Here is an 8,873-nt window from a genome sequence, read left to right as displayed (position 1 = left end):
GACAAAAGAAACCTCCACCTCCACCACCTCCTCCACCACCACCACCTCCTCCACCACCTCCTTCCACCACCTCCACCACCACCGCTTCCACCACCTCCACCACCACCTCCACCACCACCTCCACTACCACCACCACCACCTCCACCACCACCACAACCACCACCACCTCCACCACCACCTCCACCACCTCCACCACCACCACCACCACCACCACCACCTCCACCACCACCTCCTCCACCACCACCACCACCACCACCACCACCACCACCACCACCACCTCCACCACCACCTCCACCACCACCACCACTACCTCCACCACCTCCACCACCACCACCAACTCCACCACCACCACCACAACCACCACTAACTACCATCACCACCACCACCACCACCACCACCACCAGAACAAAGCTTTCCAGCAGTTGGGTGTTTAAAGGACAGTAAATCAGCCCACTGCTGTCCTGTTTTCTCCACAGCCAGACTGAAATAATACAGCCCCGCAGAGGTGTGAATTACCCCCATTCATCTTAATGGAGTGTTAACTTCAAAGGCTTGTTTTAACCATTTAAATGCTAAGCTCATGAGTAAACATTCTGTTAAGGAAAAAAAAAAAGTACAACTTAAACATTCACCCTGAACATATGAAAGTAATTTACGGTCTTGGCATTTTGTCTTTTAATTTAGCAAATAACTCTCCAAATGTTAGAAAAGTGTGTTTTGTGCGTTTCTTAGTTTTATTTTAAATAGTTATTACCTAATAAATTATGACCATTAAGCCCATAAGGAGAAGGCCCATATTTCCCAGAAAATAATGTTGGGGGTACTTGGACAAGGTTATGAAGGGGTCACGGTTCTTGCCAGCCTTCTCATCGGCTTCCTCCAAACTCACAGAAAATGTGACTCAAGCAAGCAACCCGGCAGGACAGAAGGTTAAAGGAAAGTGGGCCACCTCCACCAACGTGGTAGTAACTCAATTCTGTGCAGTGTTACAAAGGATATTTGTCTCTTGCCAAACCTCCCAGGGCACTGTCTTAGGAACAGGTGACACAGTATTAATTGATGCCCAGCTGTCGCCACACTTAACATTTGCCCCCGGGGGCATCCCTGCATCTGTTGTAGATTTAGGGCTATTTTGGTATTACTAGAGTTAAGATTTATTTAAGCAGCTGAACACCTATGAGCATTATTTCATAAACAGAAAAAAAAAAAAAAGAGGGGACAAGGAGCTCGTTAATCGACGAACTCTCACCTGAAGCTGCTGAGAGAGGCCAGGTTTGCACGCTATGTGGCCAGCTTCAGAATGGTGTAAGCAGGAGGAGCACACAGCTGGCGTGGAACTGTGGAAGAGCACTGACCTCTGCTTCCAGGGCCAGCTCCTCGGGGGTGAAGGCTAAAGGGACTCAGAAGGTAAAGCCATGCAGGACAGAAGGTGAAAAAGCCAAGACCCTTGGGAGCCTATCCAAGCAAAGGGACAGACAGTAGTAAGAAAGAGTGAAAAAGAAAGAGTTTGTCTGCATCTATCTATCAAAGGCTACTTAACCCTCCCCACACAGTCCTTAAAGCATGGGTGTATCAATTCATTTTCCTAGAGTTCAAAGTAGAAGCATGGGGGTTAAGAGTTCATTAAGATCCAAACCCAGCCCACCTCTCCCCATCCCAGCCCAAATCCTGGCCTCTCCCCATTACCCACAAGTTGTCAATGTTCTCTTTGATCTTTTCCAAAGAGAAGCATTGTTACCCAATTTTTAGCCTCTTTCCTAAGTGGAAGGCAAGAGGACACCTGCAAAAGCGTGTATTTCTATACATGCAAATTCTTACTTTACATGAGACTCCCTGCTTTACAGGTCAGCTGCGGCAGGGCCTTTGACTGAGGCACCCTGGCTCTGGCAGGCTGCCAAACATGGGGGCCCTTTACATAGAACTCTCATGGCAGAAAGCCCGAGATTCAAGTTTCCAACTGGGCATCATGGCAATGGGCAAAATGCAGTGTTTTACAATTTCTACACATTTCTAAACACCGAATGAGAAAGACCATCGATATCTGTCTCTTTTCCAAGAATAATATCACATATAATAATGACAATCTGAGGCCTGGAGAACTTTTAACCGCACAAAAGCCACAGGCAAATCTCAGGTAAACCTGGGAGGTGGGGCAATACCCACTGGGGAAGTCTCAGTTTCCCCATGACACTAACATTAACCCACACTAAGAATCCATTTTGTGTATAAATGTAATACACTGATTCTTTACATGTTGTGGGGAGCCAGACCAACCCAAGACTTTCTTAAAGGCCCTCCTGAAAGGACAAAGGGAACTTTAGCTCTGTGTCCTTGTCTAGAGTGGACCCAGCAAGGCCTGTCCTGGGCTGAAGGTGACGTCTCAGGAGTCAAGGTTACAGTTCCTGGGACTCTGCTCTTCCCCAAGCTGTGGTTGGTCATCAGTCCGTAGGCAGCTGTGCCTGAGGTATGCCATGTTCTCTTTGCCAACTTATCTGTCTTGGCTTCTGCTAACCCTGCTTCCCTACCCCTGCAGCAAATAACACGCATGATGATGAACTTCTTAATAAGCTAGCTTGGCATAAGCCATCAGCCCATGTAAGACTTTCTGGTCCCAGTCACTGCTTGTCTGCGTTACCTCTGTCTTCTTTATTCCTCAGTCTTGGTCCTCAGTCTTAACCCCTCACTGTTTGGGACCCTGATTCCTGCTATATATATATATATAGTGGGTATATATATATATATATTCTAATTTTTTCTTATGTGCATGAGTATTTTGACTGCATGTATGTCTATGTACCATGTGTGGGCTTTGTGCCTGCAGAGGTCAGAAGATGGTGTTGGATCCTTGGGACTAGAGTTACAGTTGGTTGTCAAGTGCCATGTGGGTGCTGGGAATTGAACTTGAGTTCTCTGGAAGAGCAATGAGTACTCTTACCCACTGAGCCATCTTTCTAGTCCTTGATTCATTATATTTAACAGTAAAAAAAAATTGCTCTGCGAAAGCTTGTTAGAAAAATGGAAAGACAAGGCCTAGACTGAGAGAAAATCTTTACAGATACTTATCTCATAAAAGATAAGCATCCAACACACACACAAAGATATAAAACTCAACAATGAGCAAACAACCCAACTTAAAAATGGGCAAGAATTAGACACTTATCTAAGAAAATATGCAGAGGTCACAGAAGTATGTGCAATGTCCATATCATGCCATTAGGGAATCTCAAAACAGAGATGCCACTACAGCCCATTAAATTGGTGAGAACGCACCACCCTACAGTAATAACCCCAAATGCCAGTGAGGATGTGAGCACAGGACGCTCACTCATTGCTGGTGATGATGTAAGACGTTACCACTGCTTTGGAACACAGTTTGGCAGTTTCTTATAAAACTAAATATACCTTCACATTGTAGCATATGCTCCTTGGCATTTACCCCCCTCCCCCAATTGAAAACATGACCAGGTAAAAAAACCTGCACACAAACATTTTTAGTGCTTTTATTGATGGCTGGCAAAACCAGGAAGTAGTAGGAAGGTCTTCCATGAGGTGAGTGGATCAACAAACATGATGCATCCATATAACGGGGTATCACTCAGGACTGGAAATGACACTCAGTCCTACCTGATCCCAATCATGACGTTCTGGTAGGAAAATCAGTGGTAGCCAAGGGAAACTTTAATGCCAACCATGGACTTTATCATCCCTGGGTGTAACCCGTGCTACACCCACACAAGGCATTCATCCATAGCAGGAAAGCTACAGAGCTGGAGTAAGAAGTCACATAGAATCTTTCAGTTCATTTGCTCAGTACGTATGGAAATGTACAACTACTCTAAAAAAAATAAAGGCTACTTTTTTTTTTTTAAGTCACAGATGCCAGGCATGTGCCAGGATGGTGGCAGAGTTCCTAACCCCAGCACCTGGCAGGAGCAGCAGCAGGCAGTCTGTAGCGGTGATTGGTTAACCTGCTTTGGCTCCTGGCAGGTCCCACTCAAGCTGCGCCCGCCCAGGAGCTCTCTGGATTCTCCAATGAGTCTACATTCCAGCTGATTTTGATATGCCTTAACTAGCTCAATGGCTGGGCACTTCTAGTCCTCTCCAAGGCTAGCATACATTTCCCTCTGGTGTTCCTGGCTTAACACCTTCTAAATCTATGGGGTTTTTTTTTGTTTTATTTTTGTGTGTGTGTGTGTTTCAAGACAGGGTTTCTCTGTGTAGCCCTGGCTGTCCTGGAACTCACTTTGTAGACCAGGATGGCCTCGAACTCAGAAATCCGCCTGCCTCTGCCTCCCGAGTGCTGCCCAGTTACTTATTGGGCAGCAGCCCCACCCACCCCACCCCCAACCCCCAGGGCTGCTTTCCCTTTCAACCTACATTGCTGGATAATTTTCTCCTGCAGTTCTTAAATCTGATCCCTTTCCCCCTCAATCATGGCAATTCTCCTCTCCCTCTCTCTGTCCCTTGCCCATACAATCTAAAAGCCCCACCTCCATTTTTCTGTCCAGCCATTGGCAACTTTTTTTTTTAAATTATTAATTGAAGCCAGCTGGGGACAGGGACCCTCAGGCCTGGAAGCCAGGCTTTGGGAACCAAATTAAGACCTTTGTCTTAGAACCAAATCCCAATTGCAGACTGCTGTGAGTTCAAGGCCAGCTTGGTCTACACAGCTAGGTCCTGCCTCAGACACAGAACAAAACACAGAAAATGAAACTTCCAAACAAAAGAGTGACTCTGCACATTTAAGAACATTTCAAGTATTTTGAGTATTTCTAATTTTTGGTTAAAATTAAAACGGCTAAATTCCTATTGCTGCTCTGTCCAGCTTCCCTATTAAGAGTTTTCCTGAGTGTAATTTTCATATATGGCACCTTCCACAATAATCCCTTCTTGTTTATAGAGGTAAGTTAGTCTTCATAATAAAAACATTTTTTTCATTTGTTGACCCAGTCAAAAATGATGAGCACTAAACTGAAGCTTCCAACCACAGCACCTGTGAGGAGCAGGAACAAAGCCTGTGGAGACAGAAGAGATGCTGAGTGTGAGCCTCCACCCTCTCCACAGAAGACTTTCATTCAGTGTCAGTACACAGGGTCTCATGCTGTAGCTCAGGCTAGCCTTGAACACTCAGAAATCCTCCTGCCTCAGTCCCCTAAGAGCTGGGATTACAAGCATGAGCCATCATGCTAGACTCTAAAATGAACTTTGTAAATTAAGATATTCTGTCTTCTTAGATATAGTAATAAACACACTATTCCTTAAAATAGAAGTCTTAAACAGTTGAAAACAACCTACCCCAAGCTTTTTCCAGGAGAGGAAATCCTCTCGGCTGAGTTTAAGATAAAATAACCCTGGGAACACAAAAATCAAGCATGTCGATGTGCTGGCGCCTGCGAGGGTCGAGAGGAAGAAACAGGCCGTGTGAGCTCAGCTGAGAGAGTGATGACTTTATTACCCCTCTGGCTTTTGTGGGGCTGGAGACCAAACCTGAGGAGCCCACCCGTGCTGGGAGACGCTCTTCCACTGATGAGACGTCCCCGTCCCCTTTACTACATGGGCTTTTTAAAGTGGGAAACTTACCAACCACACCAAATACATTTCTAATGTCAGGGACATAGATGGCGAGCACCACGATGATGGTGTTGAGCGCTGCTGTGGTCAGGGAATGTCGAATCCAGGAAAATGGGTAATTGGAGAACAGGATCATCATTAAAGCTTTCCTGGCCTAAGCGCAGGGGAAGGAGGTCAGGCGAAGGGTGAAGGATGGAGGGCACAGTGCTTGCTTAGAGGAGCACATGTACAGTAACCATAATATTTTTACCCCAAATCATTTGTATTCCCCGGACACAGCATAAACTGTCACTATGCGGTGTTTTTATTCTCATAAACCTTTCTGAGTGAGTGTCATAAAAATTATTTTTCTTAAATTCCACCCAAAGTTTCACAGGCAATTTTTCCAGAAAATATAATTTAAAGAATTACAAGCTATAACACTGCGTTACGAAATCACAAAGAACAACTTTCATTAAATTCAACAGAAACTTTCAAGCAGAAAAAAACAAAACATGGCATGGAAGAGAAACACCATTTTCTGTTTTGTTTCGTTATCTGTTCCATGGTGTGGAATGCAAAAGCATTCCCCACGTCTTCCACTGCCAGGGCAGACCATTGGCAGCCACAGCCCACACGTTTCTCCAGCCCTGCAGGACCCCTGACCCTGCGGTCTCACAGGGAGGCAAGGATTCCTGCAGGTCCCGGTCTGTAAGAACTCATATGTGTTCAAGACACCCAGGCAGAAGCCTTTTTACCCAAAGCTCTTGTTTTCATTTTCACGGAAATTCTTAAGATTCTTCTGTGCAGCAACTGGATGCAGAATGGGAATCTGCTCTGCCTCTTAAATCTCAGAGCGAGTACAAAGCCTAAGAGTGAACCAGCTTCCCCTATGGGAAGAAGCTGTAGACCAAGAGGAGCTTATTTTTGCTGAATCGACTTTCTCTTCTGTGTGCGCATTCTTTTGAAAACAGAATATAGGAAGACATCGCCCCCCCGCAACCCTAAAACTTTAGAACTATAGTTTCTAAATTGGAAACAAAACTGAGGGAGAGGTAAATCTAAACGGAACCGCAGAGAGCACAGATTAGCGTCGAGGCTCACTGTTATTTCTGTGCTTTCATGGGACCATATGCTAGTATGAGGTCTTGGATCAATTACTTGACAAATGAATAAGATACACAAGGCTAGATGTGATTCAGAGGTTCTGGTCTGCAAAGCATTAGTGTTGCCATATTAGGGAGCTACGACACTAAGCAACAAAACCTTTAGGCATACTTACAGGGAAGTGGATTAGAGGGACTGTCAGAAGCACAGCGAATAGTATGCATAACTTCACAGCCATGACAATAACATCATGTGGCAAGTATTTACTATAACCTTGTAGCAATTCTGACTCCACTTTGTCTGTAAATAAATTAAAACAACAACAGCAGCAGCAATCAGGGTCAAATAATAAACTTTGTACCACTATGCCAATAATACCAAAGTTATTTTCTGTTGCATTATTGGTTTATACTAGGCTTGGATACCATTCTGAAATTAGTTTCTGGCCTTTTTCTCTCTGTACTAGGAAATACAAAGATACTAAGCATATTCTTGAGATGTATGCTACTTTCTGACATGTATTACAGAATTGACTTCCTTATTTGGGGATGCCTGAGCCATTGCACATATGTGGAGCTCAGAGGAAACATGTGGGACCTGGTTCTGGGACCAAACTTTGTTCACTGAGCTTAGTGGCAAGGGCTTTTTACCTTCTGGGACATCTTGCCAGCCCGTGTAAATGCTTTTGTATTCTTTTAAGAAGTTTTTAATCAGTACACACAGGATCTCCAAAATTATGACTAAAACAATTAATAATATCTCTTTAACCAGGTGTGGTGGTACATGGCTGTAATCACAGCAATGAGGAGCAGAAGCAGAGAGGCAGAGAGGCAGAGAGGCAGAGAGGCAGAGAGGCAGAGGAGGCAGGAGGCAGGTGAGTTTGAGGCTAGCCTGGCCTACTTATCAATGTTCCAGGCCAGTGAGGCCTAATCACAAAAACAAAATAAAATGAAACACAAAACACAAACCAAAGCAAACTCGTTAGAACTTGTCTATACTGTTAATGAAAGGGTTTACACACTTGTGCCTATAAAGTGCTTACATGTGCACTGGTGAATTTGGTCACCATAGCAATATGAGATATGAAGGCTCAAGAGTGCCAGGCAGTCTGCCTAAGAGCACACTGTGTGGGGTGGGCAGAGCACCCCACACTTGTGATAAAGTGACCCCTCAACACCAGTGTTTCTCAGATTCCACGATGTTCTGTGCAGGACTATACTCGAGGGATTGCTTACACACTTCTGCAGAGTGTTTTGTGTACAGTATCAGCTTTGTCTATTTCCATCTTGCGTAAAACAAAGAATGAAGGGTCAAGAAAATAGCTTGTTTAGTAAATCAGGTCCATTCAGAGACAGGACTGAGAGGCCAACCAGGCTCTCTACCTGGTAGCTTCCTTCCATCCGCACTGTTCCCCTCACCCAGGTCGCCTAGGAAGAATGACGGTGTTCAACCACACCTCAGGACCTCTAGACAAAGATCAGTTTAGACTTAAAATAGGACAGAGGTTTTAAATCCCACAGATTGGGATGCCAGGCTGTATAGAAGAGAAGAAAGTATGCAGGACAGGACTTCATTACTCTTCATTCTTCTGACTAGCTCTGGCCACTGTGCCTCCAGGCTAGAGACTGGAACCTCCAACTGTGAGGAATGTAACTAAGATAGAAAGAGGAGTGTATTATGATCTGAACTACACACAAGCACAGAGTGGACAAAAAATATCAGAAACACAAATCCAAAAAATCAGAGCCATAATCACTAAAGTAACAGAGGCTCTGAACCAGGCTAGCAACCACAGGCACAGAAGAGGATGGTGAACCAGGCTAGCAACCACAGGCACAGGAGAGAATGGAACTGTCTAGAGTGTTAGACAAAAATTAGAGAATCAAGACCAGGGCTAGGTAGGAGAACTGGGAAGAGCCAAGAAATCTGGATCCTATTTCCAAATCTGAGATACTTGTGAGTCTTTGGAGAAATATGGCAAACTACTTTATTTCCATTTTCTGAGTCATAAAATGAGCTATTAACACTTCTTGCTTAACAACCTCGCAGACATTAAAATGGCCTGCTTACCCAATGTTTGGGCACTGGCGTGGCTCACCCGAGGAACACTTTCCCTCTTTAACATCTGTGATTAGAACCAATAGAATTAATGTGGGTTGATATTTAGAGATCCCTTCAGTCTGACAAAAGCCATAACTAATATGGTATGTCATAAT

At 44.6% G+C, this 8,873-nt stretch overlaps 1 protein-coding gene across 1 annotated transcript in view; it reads right to left on the bottom strand.

The window, feature by feature from the left end:
• Positions 1 to 4,360: 4,360 nt before the first annotated feature.
• Slc38a6 (solute carrier family 38 member 6) overlaps positions 4,361 to 8,873 on the bottom strand; it is a 62,131-nt gene continuing 57,618 nt past the window's right edge. Inside the window, exons 13-16 of the mRNA XM_021179271.3 lie at positions 6,833 to 6,957; positions 5,581 to 5,725; positions 5,296 to 5,390; positions 4,361 to 5,015 (exon numbers count right to left, since the gene is read on the bottom strand). Coding sequence (XP_021034930.1) covers positions 4,935 to 5,015; positions 5,296 to 5,390; positions 5,581 to 5,725; positions 6,833 to 6,957 — 446 coding nt within the window. The 3' untranslated portion in view covers positions 4,361 to 4,934. The remainder of the gene's footprint in view (positions 5,016 to 5,295; positions 5,391 to 5,580; positions 5,726 to 6,832; positions 6,958 to 8,873) is intronic.

Source organism: Mus caroli, unplaced genomic scaffold (assembly GCF_978045245.1).
Source record: "Mus caroli unplaced genomic scaffold, Mus_caroli_1 scaffold_14, whole genome shotgun sequence".
NCBI classification, from domain to species: Eukaryota; Metazoa; Chordata; class Mammalia; order Rodentia; family Muridae; genus Mus; species Mus caroli.
This window is presented reverse-complemented; position numbering and strand designations above follow the sequence as displayed.